This window comes from Anomalospiza imberbis, chromosome 7 (assembly GCF_031753505.1).
Source record: "Anomalospiza imberbis isolate Cuckoo-Finch-1a 21T00152 chromosome 7, ASM3175350v1, whole genome shotgun sequence".
Lineage (NCBI taxonomy): Eukaryota > Metazoa > Chordata > Aves > Passeriformes > Viduidae > Anomalospiza > Anomalospiza imberbis.
Genome location: NC_089687.1, coordinates 28,689,434 through 28,708,592, shown reverse-complemented (window position 1 = coordinate 28,708,592; position 19,159 = coordinate 28,689,434). Strand labels below are relative to the sequence as shown.

Here is a 19,159-nt window from a genome sequence, read left to right as displayed (position 1 = left end):
TTTAACTGCCCACATATGTACACACCCTCCAGCAGTTCCAACAAGTAGCTTTTGCCAGTGAAAGTTTCTACCAGAATTACTGAAAGTTTTCTGTAAGACATATTAAAAAAAAAAAAAAAAAGATTAATTGATCATTAACAAGGGTGTTAAACTCTGAGCACAAACCATTTTGTTACAGAGCCAGCATCACCCAAAAAGCTGACCCAGCCTTTGCACACAGTGATCCAGCAGCTGCTTTTATGGCCAGCTAGTTGTATGTTCTCATTTTGCTTTTGATACTAAGTCCCAGCTTCAGCTTTCCCCACAGTTCTCTTTCCTTTCCTGGAATGAACCAGGAAAGAGCAAAGTATGTGCCAAACACACTCCCCAAGAGCCCAGTGGAGTTCGTTTAACCCTCAATCACTTTTGCATTTTCAGCCCTTGTTTCACTTGGTGTTTACTTAGACTTATTTCTTTTTTTGGTATGTGAGTGTGTGAAAGTGCTATTTATTGCTAGGAATGAGGGCTAAAACAAGAAGCAGTACACCCACAGAACAGATCAGACACACAGAAAAAAGAGTTTTCCTATACACAACAGCTGACATCTAGGAATCCAGGAGGTTAGTTTGGGTTTTGCATTCTCAAATGGCTGATGATTTGAACTCCGAACCTTTTAGATTGGTACAGAGATCTCTGAATTTTCAGCAATGTGGCATCCTTCAACACTGGGTGGAGAGAACTGACTCATCACTGAAAGGAAAGAAAGGACAGCCTTTTGATTCCTCAGCTTTAGTTTCAATTGCACTTGATTATTGCTTGCAGTTTCTGACATTGATCAAAATTCTTCTTAGCCTGTTCCAGCCTTTTGACAGTAACAATATCAGCCAGCACTTCACTTTCAGTGTTCAAGTCCCTTCCTAAAAATACTTTTTTTTTAGGGAAAAAATTTTCTTTGCCAGTTTCAAGCAATTACTCACTGCCTTTTAGAAATCCTTCTGGTTTCTGAAACTTGTCAAAAAACATTCTATTCTGTGTCTCTGCAGCACACATCTCTTAAGGATCTTGTGGGATTTAATATTCCCTTAGCAGCTGTTGTTTTTAAGTTTATCTTCAATATTATGAGTTGTTTAAGCGGGAATGCAAACTAGTCTATTGTCATTTGGCAGTAATAGGTTTCTTAGGGAATTTATTAGAAAGCCAGGGAGCTTCCTGGTTTAGAATACAGAAAAATGTTTATATTTTGACAATATCCTTTTGTCATGCTTCAATGTCTCAGTAATTTAACTCAAATGTAATAGCGACCACCAAAAAGAATAAATGTTCCAAGACTCTTGAGTTCATTATGAAGCCCAACAAGCCTATTACAAAGCAAACATCTTTTCTAAGCATTTCCTACTAATGTTGCACCTGAAGTAAAATACTCTAAGTGTTTCCAAACACATATTTTGTTCCAGTGAGCACAGCCAGAACTACTCAATGCAGTAGCGTAAATCCAAGAAGTGGGCAAGCAATATACAAAAACAACAAAAAAAGGTATCTATGGGTTTAAAAGTATATAAAAACTGCAAACAAAAAAAATCCATTCAGAGTGGTTATATCCCACCTAACTAGCCACAGGTTTGTACAGTGAGTTGTAAATCTTGCTAATATTTGTGAACCAAGTCCCTGGGGCATAATTTTCAGCCAAGCTACAGTTTCTACAGCAAACAGTTTCTTACATTTTTGCTTAATTTTATATTGTGTGTCACTGACTACTTGCAAACACAAGTAGTTTCGGGATCTGGCACTAATATGCTGACATTGCAGAATTTAACAGCACAATTAGGGAAACACAGTAGTCACCAGGAGAACAGGTTCTTTGGATGAGCGTATGACTGAAGTCTGACCCAGTTCACTTTACAGAAGCACATCATGTTTTTCTCAGTCCTGTCCACCAAACAGTATAGCGTGCTTATACATTGAATTAATCTTTAAGCAGACCCAGGATAATCCAGAAATAGACCAGGAGCATTGCACATTCCAAATCTGCACACACACTTTCAAAGAAGCTATTTTTGAAGGCATACAGATGGAGGAAATAGAATGTGTTCACTGCTGTCTCAGTGCCTGCATTCTTGCACTGTCCCTGACCTGATTCAGGTTCCCTTGGACTGCAGCCTGGGGCTTGTTCGACAGACATGCACAAGTTTTTTATTGGTTCTTTGCTGAGACCACCAAACCTGTTTTGCCACAATGAGCCAGGAGTTTGTCCTGATGGTTTTAGCCACCTATTTTTGCTGATTTCCTCTATCACGCTTGGGATATACCATACCCTATGCTCAAGCTGGAGTTGCAAACAGATAGGTACGCTGGACCTGCAAGTCAATCTTGTGTCAAACATTGTTTTTCTTTCCTGCATTCCTGCCAAATTAATCAATAATTTCTTCAGATTCTTCAACAGAGATGCTTCTATTGATGCAATGCTTTTGTTTGTTTTTTAATAAACCATGACTATTCTGTCCTTTTGCCTGCACACACTGCTACTTCACTCCTAAAGGTTGTATCAAAACGTTTACAGATCACAGTACTAAACTACCACGGTCAACACTTATGCTCCAACAAGAGAAATGTAGCAAGTTAATTCTTCATGACCACAAATTACAGGCAACAATCACTGACAACAACCACAAAACCAGACACAGAGCCCTACACCTTATTCTGTCTTCTTCCACTGCAGTTGAATTTGTATTTTGTGCCTGCTTTTATGCAATTCCCACTGTTTTGAGACACTTTACGCACCAACAGAGTCAACTCCTTTGCAGATGTTCCAGGCTTTCTTCTCTCTATTGTGGTGGGCATGTATTCAGATTTCCCTCGAGTGCCTGACAGTGCACGTCACCTGTCTGGAGACACGTCACCTCTGTTTAGAGATGTGGTATTTATAGCATCAGGGACCTTCTGTGTAATGCACCAAAGCAGGGCAAGCTGGCTTATTACTTGCTGCCTCAGAGTTCAAAGTTCAGATCCAGATCTAGACATCAAACTTTTTAAATATTAAGGGCCATCTGGTTTTACTTTTAGTTAGGCTCATCAGACAGAAAATCCCAGATCATGGTGTTTGGTGCTGGCTTTCTCATTTCTGTCCCTGAGTCACCGAGTAATCCTTGGGAAGCAAAGAAAATCCCAAATCCTGTGCCTACCTACTGTATAAGACAGATATGTTACTAAAATGGTGTCCTCTTACTTATTTTTAATCTAACTATATAAGACTGCAGTCAGTTGCCAGCGCAGTGACTCAGCAAAGCCCCAAGCAAGGAAACTCCCTGCTGGGACTCTCGCAACCCAAAAGGAACATGGCCAGGCACAGGGCCTTTCCTCACAGAACAACCTCACCTGCTTTGGGCACCTGCAGGACACTCGCAGCAAGGCCACATGGACCCAGAATGCAAACGGCTTGTGAGTAATAAAATAAGGACCAAAGCACTTCGCCTATGCAGCCACCAGATTTCAGTGTTGTTTTATGAAAGTTTCGTAGTCCTCAACTCAGCACCTTTACATTACTCCCATTAATTTACACTTAAATTCAACAACATCCCTAATTTTGCATTAGAGAGCCTGCCTGTCACCTCCCCATCTGCACCTCTCACACTAATACCTGTCAGTATAGAAGCAAGCCCCACATTCCTAACAGGAAAGCTCAGGTGCTCGCTGGGGATATTTGTCTCCCAAGCCCTTTTGGAACATGGAGCCCATATAACTGATTTTAAGAGACTATCTGTAAATTAGTATCCACAGAACTATCAAGGGCGTCTGTGATGTTGAACACAGTATCCTCTATTCAGTAAGCAATTTATTTCAGGAGGTTGACTCATTTCCTTAAAGCTTTTTGAGCTATCTGTTGTGACTGAAAAAAATTCAGAAAATTTAGAAGTACTCAAGGAAATGAGCCAACACATCCTGGAAGAAATTCATCCAATATACACACACAATAAGATAAGTCAGTCTTAGATTTCTAAAGAAATGAGCAGGAAGGAGTTCTAAAAGAACCTGAAATATTTTCTGTGAAACGCAATGTTTGTTTCCCATCCTCGTAATTCTCTTTACGCCCAATTTAAAAGCAACATACTATGGCTAATCAGGAAGTGGTTTTCCTAAGTTTGTTTTCTCCCTGCAAACGCAAAAAACCTTCCTGAAACAGTTTAGTGGATCTCCCCTATACTTAAATTAAAAACACTGCTATGTGTGTGCCTTATGAGAGCTTTCAGATCCTAGGGCTTACGCCTAGAGGCACAGAGTCCATGGTCAAACCATACATCCAAGAGAGCCTTTTCAGTGAGATGAGTAACACAACATGGAATCACCTCATCACAGACTCACTACCTTCAGGGGTTTCCAGCAATGTATCAGTGTCTCAAGGCACTAGTAAATATTCTTGACTATCAAATAAGCCACCTGAAAGTAACTGGTAGAGTTCATGCTCTAACTAAACAGAAGACAGTTTTCCTTTGGAAACTTAAATGGAATTTTATGACAAAGTCTTGATTTACTACATTTAACTGCAGAGCAGTCCTAAACAAAAAGACATTATCTAAAAAACAGCATCTTACAAACTATTCTGCATCACATGACATGCCGTATATAGATGGAGTAGAGGGGGGGAAAGGGGGTTGGAAGATCACTCATGATTTTTGCAATCCACTTCAGCTGAAGAAAATTTAGAATTTACAAGATAATTTAACTTTGAGTAATGCACTGATGGCATAAACAAAGTTTTCAAGTAATAACCAGAAAAACTGCTAACTTGTCTTAAGCACCATCCTGTCACATTCAGAATAATAGGAATGATTTTTTCCCCTATACATTGCCAGATCATTTTTCTCACATTTAGGCTTTAGTAGTTTTGTAGTGAGATGGATGACTACTTCACAGTTAAGATTTACCTCTTCAACAAAATGGATGCCAATATAGTTATTTCTCATCACAAATATTTAAGTTGATGTCATGAACATGAGAGAAATGAAGCCAAACACTGCTTATAATAAGTATTAAATAGCTCTGCAGATTAAACTGGATGAGACTGAAGCCGGAAGAAACACAAAGGTCATTTTGCAGGTCTTCAGAAGCAGTATCATTTCAACCCGTGCCAAAAAGCATCATCAGAAGTCAAGAAAGGAAATTACAATTTTGCTTATTTAACTTTTTAGCATAAAATCTCTGAAATAAAAAGCACTCTCCCCCATGGTGTTAACATGCAACAGCAAAAGGAACACAAAACTGCAGACTAATGAAGGCAAGGAAGTTTTATTAAGTTGTGTAATTATCGTGAAAACGTCTACATATAATATTTCCATTATTTCTTCTCCATTTCCAGGAGAGTATTCTTATAAAGCATTCATTCCCTGGACTCTTCAGGCAACGAACAGAAACTAGAATTGAATGCAACTAGAAACAAAGGCTCACCAACTCAGCTACTCCCAGCAATACAAGTAAATCCAGACATAAATAAGTAATTGCAAGCAGTGCAATTAGACTCGCATTCCTTTTACAGCAGCCTACAAATCACATCCCATCAGAGCCTCTCTGCTGGGGACACTGCTGCACATTGCAGCTGAGCAGGTCCAGTGGCAAATTACTGCCTAGAGGCTCCCTCCCATTCCTGGTTCCACACTCCTGCAGGTAACCCCAGCTGCTGTCCCCCAGCCCCTCCTAGGTGCTGAACTGGCCCAGAGCTGTTTGCATTCTTGGGAGAGTAAATGCTCTGCCAGCTTAGCACTGCTGAGCCAGCAACCAGCAGCACCAAGCAGTCACCTATGTGAATCTGAAACAGAGATTTGTATTTAACTGCTGGAGCAGGAGAGGAGGAGTGCAATCAGTTCAACATGCTGTAATTAGGACTGCTTTCCAAACCCCAAACCTTTCCTGATCTGACCGACTCAGATTAAAGAATGCACAACAAAAGCCATAGATCTTTGCATCCTTTGGGGCAGTGGCACTGATGTCAGCTGGAACAGCTGGGATTTCACTTCTCAACACACAACAGCGGTATGTTTGGTTTGGGGTTTTCAAAGGAACTGGACAATGCACTTTTCACCCTATTGCTCAAATTTACAAGTTTAAGAACACATCAGAAAAATTGTTGTTGCCTGCACATTAAGTACCACCTCATCAATAACTCCTAAAAATCTTACTCATTGTCTACTTTGATAGATTGTTGCATCCTTATTCAGTATATGGGAAGCAAATGTCTTTCTGGAAGTCTACTAAAATTAAGAGATGCATCTATGTTGAAAAATTTGTCAAACCGAATTTTCCCCCACCCTGCAGGCTTCCATCTGCTGAACTATGTCATGCATGAAACTCTAGATACAAATTAAACTACAGTGAACATAGAAATATTTTTTTTCTTTTTTAATGAGGTCATTACTGGATATTTATCTCGGTGACAACCAAATGTGCCTACTACTGCACTATAATGTTTTTCTACACATATCTCATTTTACAAAGTCAAACCCATTTAGGCTTAACTAGCTTCATATACAAGAAAGTGCTTCCACATTTTATGGCAAAGATAAAACACTGATTAAAGTCCTGATTTTGCAAGGCCTGGAATGCATTCAGTTCTTAGTCCTCTTCACAGATGACACATATTAGGTCCAAGCTTTCAGTTTTCCCCTCTTGAAAATTATCCTTCAGTGTGACTTAAGTCACATGAACTATATTTTTGACCACCAGATGAAGTTTAAATTCTCAAGGAAGGATACATTTAATGGAGCATGAGAGCTCATACCATATCTGAACAGATACCTGTCTTTTTCCTACAGTACATAAAGAATGACTACCTTACTTATATGGAAATTGTAGGTTCAACTTTTGCACTACCACACACTGGAAGACAAGGGATTAATTTCTTCCCAATGTTAGGGTAGGAATCACAAGGGCAATGAACCTACTAATTTTTATGAACTTTTTAGGACTACTGACACATTAGTGATCAGTGACTTGAAACACGACGGATGACTAAACAGTTTGACACTAACTCTGAATGACTGCCGCACAAAGGAGGCAGATCTCATGAAGAGAGCTTGAGCAGACCTTGAAACAAAGCTCAGAAGCGCAGGGTTTGCTTCCCTGAAAATCAGCTGCCCATTACAGTGAGGGCGATGGGGTCCTGGCTGCTGCTGGGCACAGAGACAGGAAACGCTGCCAGTGCAGCCGTGCCCAGGTCCCGCTGCGCCCACAGGGTGAGCGCCGACGAAGCACAGTCAGTGGAACTGCACAGCTCCAGCATCTTCACCCCAAACCAGAACCTCCCTCATGCCAAAATGGCAAATCCTACAAGGGTTGGGTACCACTCTGGCCCACCTGAAAATTTTTTCATACCAGAGAAGTTTCAGATCTGGCCATTCTCTGTGTCTTTTCTGTCCTTCAAACAGCATAAATTGATGAGCTTTGCTAGGAAAGAAGGCCTATCAAAAGCAGTATTGGCACCTTCGTTAACCTCCTCCAGTTATAATTTAAGAACCTGTGTATCCAATATCAGACTCTATTAAAAAATATATTAAATGTATCTGCCAATAAAGTGTTAGCTTCAGAGTCCTAGTATGTTTGTGTCTCATCTTTTCATGTCCCACTGGTTTTACCTACACCAGTCACATCCTTAACATATCCTATTTAACACTCAGCTTATAACATTAATTAATTCAGATTCTTACAGTCATTGATAAATCCGTGCAGACACAGGAGCCAAGAACTTCATAAAAAATGTACAGGAGGAATTCTAACACTATGTATAATGCAAAACTAATCCATAATCTATTTCTCACATGAAAAAAAAATCAATAGACAAATTTATGCAATTCCTATTTCAATTTGGTTATCACTGACTTGGAATAACTGTTTTCCCAAATTATTTTGAAAATAATGTATGGCATGATGATTTAATGATAGAAAACAGCACTGGAAATGTCTTTAAAAAATTAAATCCAACCTCCTTCAAACTAACTAAAATACAAGCTGACACAAGGCAGTTTTATGGTAAAAAGGAATATTACAAATCCAGAGGTCCACATTGTTTTTCATTATCCAGTGTTTGTATTTGCCATCTTCCCATCTGCTAGAACAGTCACTTCAAAAAGTCAGGGTGGTGAGAACACCACTTTCTATCCAAAGGATTATAAATGTTGTCATGCCAAAACCTCTTGCAGTGGAAAGATACTGACAACACAGCTGAAAATGTCCTCCCTGCAGCTACATTTGTCTAGTTTTCAGGTCAGGGCTATCTGAAAAACTGAAAAAAACACCACAATTAACTGAAAAGTCTGTATGTTCTGGCAAGACCTTTTATGTCACAGCTTGAATTTATATATCATCCTTCAAGTTCCTAGATTTTGGGTGTTTTAGCAGGGATTTAATTATTTTCTTCTTAAAACAAAAAAAAATAGTATATATTTTAATGTAACAAGTATCTTTTCAGGCATCTGCTTTATGCAAAGAAAAATACATAGAGAAAACACTTTCTATCCACATCTTCTAATTTTCTACAGAAAATAAATGGTATTATGCTGTCCATACACTGATTTTTGAACAAAGTTCACAAGCTCACAACTAAAGAGGAGAAATTCCATGTTGGTGAAAAAAGAGCTTTGTATGTAGGTTAGGACCTAGGAAGAACTGAAAGAATAAAACTGGAATGCAGTACCTGGAGGGAAAGCTTCTGAAGACCCTTGGTTTATTATACAGGTTCTTTTAGACCACTGAAGCCTCACCACATTTTAGGATACAGTTGTTATATTAGACTGCCTTCACTTTTCATTATCCCACTCAAGAGGTGGTCTTTCCCCTAAACATTGCTAAGTCATCAGCAAATGAAACAGTCAAGGCAGCTTTTTCTGGCATTATGACTGATGACAAAGAGCACAATGCCAGCGTTCTGGAAGTCAAAGCCAGAGACTCTCATGGAGCCAGCTGAGGAAAGACTCTTCCACAAAGAAACTCAAGCCAGTGGTTTACAGACCTTAGCAGCAGCCAGAATGAGGAATAACCATAAATTAATAGTTTTATGCCTAGCAGCTAGTCAACAGACATGAACAGTACTGCTCATGTTTTAAAGTACAGAAAAGGAAAGAACAGAACAGGAAAGGAAAAAAAAAACAAGTGAATAATCAGAATTTTCTGGAAGATAATGAAGATATTATTTTGTATGTTTCCTATAATGCAAACCAAATAAATCTTCCAGGAATAAAGTATTTTAACATTTTATAATCTCTCTGTCTAATGTCAGCCTCTACTTTAAGCGCACTAAAGGCAGTTTATGCAAAAGCTTTTTTCTTTTTAATCCTGTCTGACCTGAAAAGGAGAGGCTCCAAACTCCATTACCCTAGGAAGTTTAGCATAAACCCAGAGCCTATCTAAATTGCCCTATATAACTTCACATCGGGGGTGGGTTTGTTTCTTCTTATTTTTGGTTGGTTTTATAATTCTATTTTGGATCCATGATGTGAGCGTAACAAAAAGCCAAGCAGCTTCTGTAAAGCAGCTAATGGAAACAAATACAATGACCTCTGATAGCCAGCATTTTGAATGTTCTAAGGATCTCTAGAATGAGGGCATGCAGCTCATAAATAGGACTCTGGAAATTAGGACAAAAATAGGCCAACCTGTGCGATTTGGCCATGGGAGATAATCTATTTTAACCAGAAATAGGGTTTGCTTCTCTCTGCTGACTTTTTATTCCTTATTTTGTACTTCCTGTTTTCTTTTAATATGAGACTTCATGACAACCCTAACACTTATCAAGATGCAACTTCCCTTAGCATTCCACAAGCAGTGGAGAGTCTACCTGCTCATCTTTTTGAGCAGCCCTCACTTTCCAAGGAAGTTCTGGAAGCCTGTTGCTACAATAACACAGTAGCAAGAAAACTGGGATTTCATGGTTCCTTCAAACTGAATATCCATTTATCTTCTTTAATTCCAACTGGGGCCAATATTTGGCACAGCTTTACTCACTACAGATTCCAGAGCTTGACCACTCTTGTCATAGCAAGATGCAGATTCCTCATAGATACAGGAAATAAAAAACAACCTCCAATATATTAAATATTGCTTGTAACAACAATAATTTTTAAAAAATTAAAGCAAAAGCTGGGTTGCTACTGAACAAGAAAACCTTATGGGTCTAAGAAGATGTGTGTTAAATTCTGTAGTCTTCTACAACTTCAAAAGATGGTGGTTTTCAGTCTAAATCCTAATTAAAAATTGAGAATTTTTGAGAAGAGGATTTATTCCTTCCTTATTAGGACAGAAAGACTGAAAATTTACCTCTCCTTCTCAAAGTAAGCACAGGCCCAGTATCTGTATCAAAAAGCCTTCTCCTCAAACTTCATCATACTTGTCACTCTCAAGTGACAATCCTTATTACCAGTCCTGAAGAAAAAACAAGCCCATTCTAGGCATAGCTTAAAGCTGAATCCAAAATGATAAACCTGCATTTCAGATTTGACAGTTTCACATTTCACACAACACTGCCTGGTTTACCCAAAGAGAGCAAACCACATTTCTGCCTTGCCCGCAGCCTCAGTGGGACCCCTCTGTGCTTTCACAGCTGGGCTATCTGCACTCCCACACATCTCGCCTCTGCAGACAGAAAGCTGCTTTAACAAAACTCCATGGACACGACTGTTCCAGAAGTGCTACTGGCACTTCTAAAAGTTCGGCCAGTACAAATCCAGAAATAGCCAGGAAAAAGGATGTTTGCCTTCACAGAATGCACCATGTCCCTCACAAACACTTTTCTTCTTGTAATCCTTGGGAATACACTGGGAAAGAAAAAGAACATGCATACAAAGCTGTTCCTCAGCAAGAAAATTGGCCCTGTTTTCACATGCACATTGATGAAACTGAGGAAGATACAAGTATGGTTAAAGTGAGCAAACTCTCATATACATCTAAAAACATTCTTTAAAACATGAAATTCTATTAAAATTAAGCATGAATTAAGCTATGCAGAATTTTTCAGTTAGGTTCAATTCCTTGTATTTAAACATGAAAAGACTGAAAGTTTCTGTACAGGAATATCCTGTGAATGAATGTCTCATAAAATACAGTCTTTTCTACAAAGTATTTCTTCATTTATGACTTCCTTCCTTTTTTTTTGAATAAAATAACCAGAAGTCCCAAAAAAAATTATTCACACAGATTTAAAAAAAAAATTTTTAAATCATTCCTTAAGATTAAGATGATTCTGTGGTTTTCCCCTTGGGCTTTTCTCATTTTAAAAAAGAAACATTTCTTTTCATAACCATTTAGCAGGCCAGCTGAAGTTGTACTGTACTAGGAAAAGCTCCATCTACTATTCCCTGGTGAAAGCAAATCAATCAGCTGCAAAGCACTAACAGCAGAGGCAGCGACTCTGACTGCTGACAGTCTTGTTAATAACTGCACCACTTCATGCTGGGTGAATGCGTGCAGTGGGTTCTGGTCAGCCTCTTATAAAGAAACTTCTATTAAGAACTTTGGTGAGATTCCTCATGAGCCACAGCAATTCTGACCGAGCAATAAAACCACGCTCAGAAGCACAGAACTGCCTTCTCATTATAGAAAACTAATGAGAACACGCTAATTGAGTAAATTAATGAATGAAGAAGCAAGACAGCTTCCAGTGCTCCATTTTCAATTCCTTTTATAATGGCTGTAACTCTGCAAAACTTAACTTGAGCTGAAAATGTACCTGGATTGCTTCAGACCTTTGCCAAACCTCTCTGTGCAAATGCCTAAGCTCAGAATGATGCTCATTTTAGAATATTCACCTTCTCTTCACAGAATTAACAACCACTTTTTCCTCTCAAAACACTGATCCAGACTGCATGGCAGTTAATTCTACAAGCAACACAAAAAAAAGAGTCATAGGACTGTGCTTTTGGGTTTTAAAATAAGAGCACAATATTTGCCTTTTTCGGCTCCTATCTCCTCGAAAAATGGTGCTTTACTAGAAGACATAGGGGAATACTGGAGGTACAGCAGCAAGCTGGCAGAGCCCCAGTGCTGCCTTGTGCTAGCAACCACACGCAATTCCCAGTGCCTTCAGGAGCCTGTGCCCGAGGGGAGACTTAAATGAAATAATTTTCATTCTAAACAAAGACCGGGATGGAGAACCTCAAGCAACTACAATAAATGTTAATAACATGTTTGAGAATAGAGCTTTTATTCTTAAAAATCTTCACCAACTAGCATGCCTCTCCTGAGAAAATAAGAAGTGTCTTCAATTTACAAAGGAGTAAGTGGAAACTGGAGGTTTTATCATAAAGGATAGAGCTATTATCATAAAGGATGGAAAATCCTGGATTATACCTGTAGAATTTAACTTACCTTAACTGTGGCTATAAAAGTTATGCAAATTATAAGGCTTTTTTAACACTTGAAAGAGTTGATCAAAAAATTTACATCAAAGGTAGACAGGCATGCCTATCAGACTGAGTACACCTTTACCTCTGTTGTTAAAAACTGTGCAATTTTATCATTCAGAATGACGAAACCACAAGTCATAAGAAAGACTCTGCTCAGGTCTATTTTAAATTAGTAACAAAACTCACACCACCATTCATGGATTTCAAGTGGCAATGGAGACAAAAGCCTCTGGACCTTCCTTCATTTAACAAGAAAGCATCCACATACTCTGGTATTACATGACCATATAATGGGCAGTTTAGGCCCAAGAAGGCATAAATTTGGGTGTTCCTTATAGGTTTTTTTATCCTGTGGTAACTTAATACTGTTTTGTACTTTAGGGACTCAACAGACTGAATGTAGAAATATTTTTAATCATGAAAATAAGATAAAAACCACTTTCAGCCTAGAGTAAGAACCAATACAAATTTTACAGAGTTGCTGCATTTTAATTTATTGAATATCAATCCTGAAGCGCTGTGAACCATAAAAAAACAGCAAGAAAGACTGTTATACCTTTATGCAGATGAAGCTCTCAATGTATTTGAATTAGAATGCTTCAGCTCATTTAGCAGTCTGTGCATTTTACAGCACAGATTACACTTCAGCTGCTAATGCTGTTGGGAAGACCCATTCCTGTTTATTATGGAGACACTTCATTTAGGTGCCTTAAAGGTTAGTGCATATCTACAGTTTGTTCCAGGAGAGACTGCAGCTAATGCAGCAACTCCAATACAGCTTTTATAGCCACGTATACACTGGAACAGCACAAGCTAATAATGCCCACTATGTGGAACTACAGTAATGTTGGAAAAAAATATCAGACCAAAAAAAAGAGAACTAGAAACAGCATCTACACAGAATGTAACATTAAGTGATGCAGAGATGGAACATCTTGGGAAAAGGTGGCACAGCAAGTATTCCTCAAAAATCCTACTGAGGCCAGTTTCATTGCACTGCACTTAGTCCCAGCCAGATATAACTTCAGTGGTCAGAACTGTCTCCATCAGTTTCTGCTATAGCTGCCTCTGGCAGTTTGAATTGACCGTTCTCTCTACATGAGTAATTGGGTCCAGAGAAGCAGCACAATCTTGGAACAAATGGACCCATCAGTGCCACTTAGTGAGCACTGCTTAAATTCAGTGCAGGGATTCCTGAGAAGGTGACTAAAGCCCATGTGCCACTCCAGGTGCTGGCTGTGCTCCCCTCCTATGGGGACATAAAGGCTGTCCTCTGGACAGTTCCAAATCACACATGCAGTAGGGATGTCTGCATCCTTGAGTAAACACAACACAGAGGAAAATCACATCGCGGACAGGTTACTGGTGCTCTCAGCACCAACTGACCTACTGATCCACCCCTTTGGAGTCACATTATTTGCTAATGCACACACAACCCATAGGCCCTCGCATGGCAGCCTAGAGATCTTTTCAGCTCCTCCTATGAAATACCCTGAACAGCACAAAGAAACCCACACAGAAGAATCTCTGGAGAGGATTTCCTTCTACAAGAATTCCTCGTAAACAGAAATTTTCACTCCTTCAGAACTGATGCTATTTCAGTTTTACAAAATCAAAAACTTATACAAATGATAATGTTGCTTTTCACAAATGATAAGAGGTTACTTGTCCAAGATAATGTATAAACATTGGACTGTAAGCACATCAAGTTACGTGATGAGTATGATACTTCAAATTTTCCAGTCTGTAAGCCAGCCACCAGCAAAAGTGGAAACAGAAAACTGTATGCATATTTACTGTTTAGGAATAATGCATTTCATCTTCTAGCAGGTCATTGTGGAACCAAATCTACATTAACTAGAATCATGTTTTTACATAGCTCACTGCATGGAGAAAAGCAAAGAGGAACCCAAGGCAACTCACTGCAGCTGTACCTCAGCTTTATCTGTAGATTAATTCTGTAGCATGCCAGACCACATATCAGAAAAGAAAATATGAAGTAGCAAAACAGCAAGAAACACACAGAAATACTACAACACAATTCTGACTTACCTATGTGATAAAGTCCTATCCAGTCAGTTGGATCAACTTCTTCCTTAATATCCCAGAAAATGATGAGGTTCTGAGACTGTCCCAAGGTGTATTCGTACATGCTGGCTGTCAAACTAGACCTGCTATCCGAGGTCACTAAATCAGTGTCACTGTTGGCACGCTGCAAGTTCATGTTCTCAGGCATGGTGCCCTGGGAGGCCAAGCTCTGCAGGTTCTCGGGGCTCAGGGTGTACCGGAGCTGCGGGTTGCGACGGCGCACAAAGAGCAGGTGTTCTCGGGCAGAGCTGGCCATCTCTTCTCCACTTCTGTCAACTCACGTAAAAAAGTTGTTGTTCAGAGATCTATCACAACAAAGGAAAAAAGACAGTTTTAAGTGAGACAGGAGATGACTCAGTCAGTTATCAAATGGAGAAGTATTAGTGCAAAAATGTTCCCACAGAAGCCTGAAACAGACCGAGTACAGTATTTCTCTTCATTGCTCTACCACTGCAAAGAACTGAGTGTCTGTACGTTAAAAAAAACCCATGATTCACAACAAAATACAGAGTTAGCCACACACCATGAAATAACATTTATAAGCCAGAAAACAGCAGGAAGCAAATTGTCCAAAACAATCTATGAAGCAAGAATAGCCTCAGTAACAAAGATAATATAAGTGTGGCCTTAAGAGTGAAGTAGCCTTAAGAGCTAAGACACAATGAACCCATCTTCCACCATCTAAATCCCAGCAGTACATGATGTTTATGGTAGTTTCAACAATACTCTCTATTCTGTTTGATCAGCATGAGTTAAGTGTCAAAGACTGGATGTAAGATTGGACTTATTTCAGCAGAAATATCATATCCCAGATTTATGCTACTATAAAATCATCTTGTAAGGATTTCATCTTAAAAGGTACGAAGCATAGCTTCTGAGGTCCTCTATACCATTAAAAACATGTCAAACCGTTGACTGGGGTACTTTAGACTACGATATACATCCAATTAGTCCATTCATCAGTGCAGTCAAATTTTTCTTGTCCTTCTCCATCCATTAGAAAACAGAGGTCTTAGAAATTCAAGGTAATTTCTTCAGCAAAGGAGCTGCCATGGACTGTTTTCCTCCAGCCCTGAGCAGACACTTCCCTGAAGTGACTTCCCTGAAAGGGCCATGCCAATATCATCACACAATACATTCTGAATTAGAACTTGCATTTCATTATCCATTACTGTCTACATTACTACATCTAAATTACTGTCAACTGAAAATAAGCCCTCACATTACTCACAACTTGCGATAAATCATAACTCATCTTCAATTTTCTTTTCAATAGTATTTCAGTGTATGAATTCTTCAAGCATACCAAAAAAAATTCTCCTGTTTTTCAGCTTTTCTTAAATGAAGATGTTTTGAAACACTAAAAACTAACAAAGGGGAAAAATAAAAGTTCAACTTATCCACTTGTCTGCAGTATATCATACGCTGTATGTGATTCAGCATCAAATAATGCAGAAAAGGAAGGAAACAGAAATTCAGTTCAATAATTCTACATATACAGAAGTGACATAGAGACGACCATGTTTACTTCAGAAAGTACATGACACAGTCTTTCCTGACATGAGAAATATTTTGGCTGCATACACATTTTATTTCTGGTGCTGGATGTCAGCAGAGTTCACTACCTCCTCTCTGCCCTGTTCCTGCACACTCTGCCCCTGACACAAGGGTCAGTGAGAAAAAGGAAACTTTGGTAAAAAGGGCCTTTTTAAATCAGAGTAAGGGAAGTTAATATCTTGTTTCTCTACGCAAAGTTTTATTCACTAGATCTGAAAATCCCAGAGTGCTTTGAGACCAGAAAGGTTGGTAAGAAACAGCCACCACCTTCCCTACAGGCCAGTGAAACACACAGGGATCAGCCCTGTGATGTGACACCACACACTACACTTAAGTCTTAAATGTCACACTGACAGAGTTCTACCCCCGAGTCAGGAGGTCCTGATTTGCTCCTGAGGCTGCCCACCACAGCAAGCAGCTGGTGCTCCTGCCTGGGAGCCACAGGCCTCAGTGCCAGATCAGGCAGTATTAACTGACTGACAGAGAACAATTATGTTTCTTGTCTTCTGTCCCACGGCCACAGATTCATGTCTTTTTGAACTACTGTACGCACTGCTTTTAAGGCAGTAAAATCACTGCAGAGTAAGTGTCGTGCAGGCAGACTACAAGTTAAAGACAAAGTTGTCTTTAACAGGAGGGATGAAGAAGTTTCCTTCAGCTGCAGAGCCTTACACTGCACCCAGGGCAAAAGTGGCATTTGTTGGAACATATTGAAAATTTATATGCGGCAGATGGACAAACTCATCTATGGTTAAGGACACATGAGAATTAACTTGTACTAGCCAGCACTATGCCACAGTTTAAGAGATGAAAATAGCCCGAGAAAAACATTAACTCCTTTGCAACAGTCCATTTTCCTAAGTCCCAATGGGTATCATTCTGGTGAAACACATTAGCTTCTGAAAGGAAACCATAAATCTAAATTCTGGGTAACTTGTTTGATCCCATTCATAATTCCAAGTGTTATCCAAACAAACGACATAAAGCCACTGAAATAAATTTGCAACCAACAAATTAAATTTATACTTAAATGAGCTCCTTATTGCGGGTAAAAAAAAAAACCCCTCCAAAAATTCAGGACGTAAGTTTTTACAGCATCATCTAAATCATTAAAAGAGGTTGTAAAGGGGCCCTAAACGGCCCTCATGTCAGATAGTACTCTGCTATGTAGGATCTCATAGTGAGATTAATTAAGAATATTTGTAAGGAGAGAATTGTAACACTCATATGTAAAAGGAGAAAAGAAGATTGCCATAAAACCCAATCCATAAGGAGAGATAGAAGGGCAAAAAGAGCCACTAATTCAATTATTTCCAACTCAGAAAAGAAATGAAAACCTTACATAGTGCCTTCCTGCCTACAAACTAAATTAGTTCACTGGGTTAACAATTCCTGATGTCTGTCACTAATAAGGTAACTAAAAGAACATTAACACATACATCCTACCATAGACTGAAAATAAGAATTATCCTCCCACCTTCAGTTCCTGCTAAGCACCACTGAAACAGCATTTGCACCCAGACTATGCTGTCAAGACAATGCCCAGGATTAGCTGTGTGCACCTGTCCTGCCATGAAGGTTCAGCTCATCAGGCTGAACATGATCAGAGCAGCGATATCAGTGAGTATCACACCAAGCTGGCCAGGCAAATTGTTTCGTGAAGGCAAACTGAAATGTTCAACTTGAATTAAAAGCATAGGAAAATACAGGCATTCAGGAAACCAGCAGATACTAACTTTACCAAACTATTTCAGATGAAAAGTGAAACCTGTATCAAAGCTGCTTATCCATATCACAGCATTTTCTTCAGTACTTGACAAGAAGCTTAGAGAGAACTAGAACTGATTTCCTCTTAATCTCTAAGTGGCCCAAGTTCAGGATTACTTTTATCTAAATATATACTCCCCAATTACTAATCATAGAGGGACTAGAAGTGGGAAATAATTCCACTTAATACACAACATATAGATAGGAAAAAATCCTCTTGCCCAACCTTCTTCACTAAAGGAGATTGAAAAGAAATGTCAGGCCATTTCACACAGTCAAATACTCAACAGTTTAAAAAAAAAATCCATGAATGGAAATCCAAGACTTCCAGCACAGGAATAACCAAAAAAAATCCTACCCCACCATGCAAAACAAACCTGAGTTCACATGCTGCCCTGTTTATCTTACTCCTACCAGTGATTCATTTCTTGTTTACGTAGCACTCTTTGACGTGGCTGACGGGCGCTGCTCCCAGCCTCTTCGCACAGCACTCGGAGTGGAGCTGCCCCGGGCAGGAGCTGCCCCGGGCGGGCAGGAGCAGCCCCGGGCGGGCAGGAGCTGCCCCGGGCGGGCAGGAGCTGCCCCGGGCGGGCAGGAGCTGCCCCGGGCAGGAGCTGCCCCGGCGCCGCCGGACACGGCCTGTGCTGCCGCTGGGGCAGCGCTCCTGAACCCGCCCGGCCCTCGGTCACCGCGCCGAGCCTCGCCGCCCCTGGGCTGCTCCGCACACGGCGGCTCTGCTGCCGTGTGACACATGGGTAGGACACACCGTCCTGCCCAGCTGACACCCAAGTGTCCCCCGCTCACGGGAGCACTGGATCACTTAGGTTGAAAAAGGCCTTTACCAACATCTAGCCCAGCCACTGACCTAACACAGGTTCACCGCTGTCAATGTCTGACAGCTCCTTTGCTGAAGGAATTTTCCGTAACATTCACCGCAAACCTCCCCAGGGGCAGCTTGAGGCCGTTTCCTCTGGTCCTTTTCCCTGTAACCTGGGAGAACAGACTGACACCCAACCACTTCCAGGAAGTTGTTGAGAGCCATGATGTTCCCCTGAGCCTCTTTTACTCCAGGCTAAACACCCCCAGCTCCTTCAGCCACTCCTCACAGGACCTTCACCAGCTCCCTTGCTCTCCTTCGGACACATTCAGATCATGCTTGGTGTGTATCTCTCAAATGCCTCTCCCATACTGAGATAAGCAATCCCCATAATTATACAGGCTGAAGAACACATTAAGAATACAAAGAATACAAAACATGCTGGTTTTCCAATTACACACTGTGTGACACTGCTTTGTTCAGTACAAAGACTTATAAATGCTACAGTATAAGGTTCAAACTGACAATCTGTCAGCTAAAAGCAGCAGAGAAAATGCTTCTTGAATAAATT

At 40.0% G+C, this 19,159-nt stretch overlaps 1 protein-coding gene across 5 annotated transcripts in view; it reads right to left on the bottom strand.

Annotated features, from left to right (window-relative positions):
* HECW2 (HECT, C2 and WW domain containing E3 ubiquitin protein ligase 2) overlaps positions 1 to 19,159 on the bottom strand; it is a 174,901-nt gene that overhangs the window by 92,358 nt on the left and 63,384 nt on the right. For all 5 annotated transcript variants that reach the window (XM_068196277.1, XM_068196278.1, XM_068196279.1 and 2 more), the window contains one exon: positions 14,412 to 14,752. In XM_068196277.1, coding sequence (XP_068052378.1) covers positions 14,412 to 14,703 — 292 coding nt within the window. In that variant the 5' untranslated portion in view covers positions 14,704 to 14,752. The remainder of the gene's footprint in view (positions 1 to 14,411; positions 14,753 to 19,159) is intronic.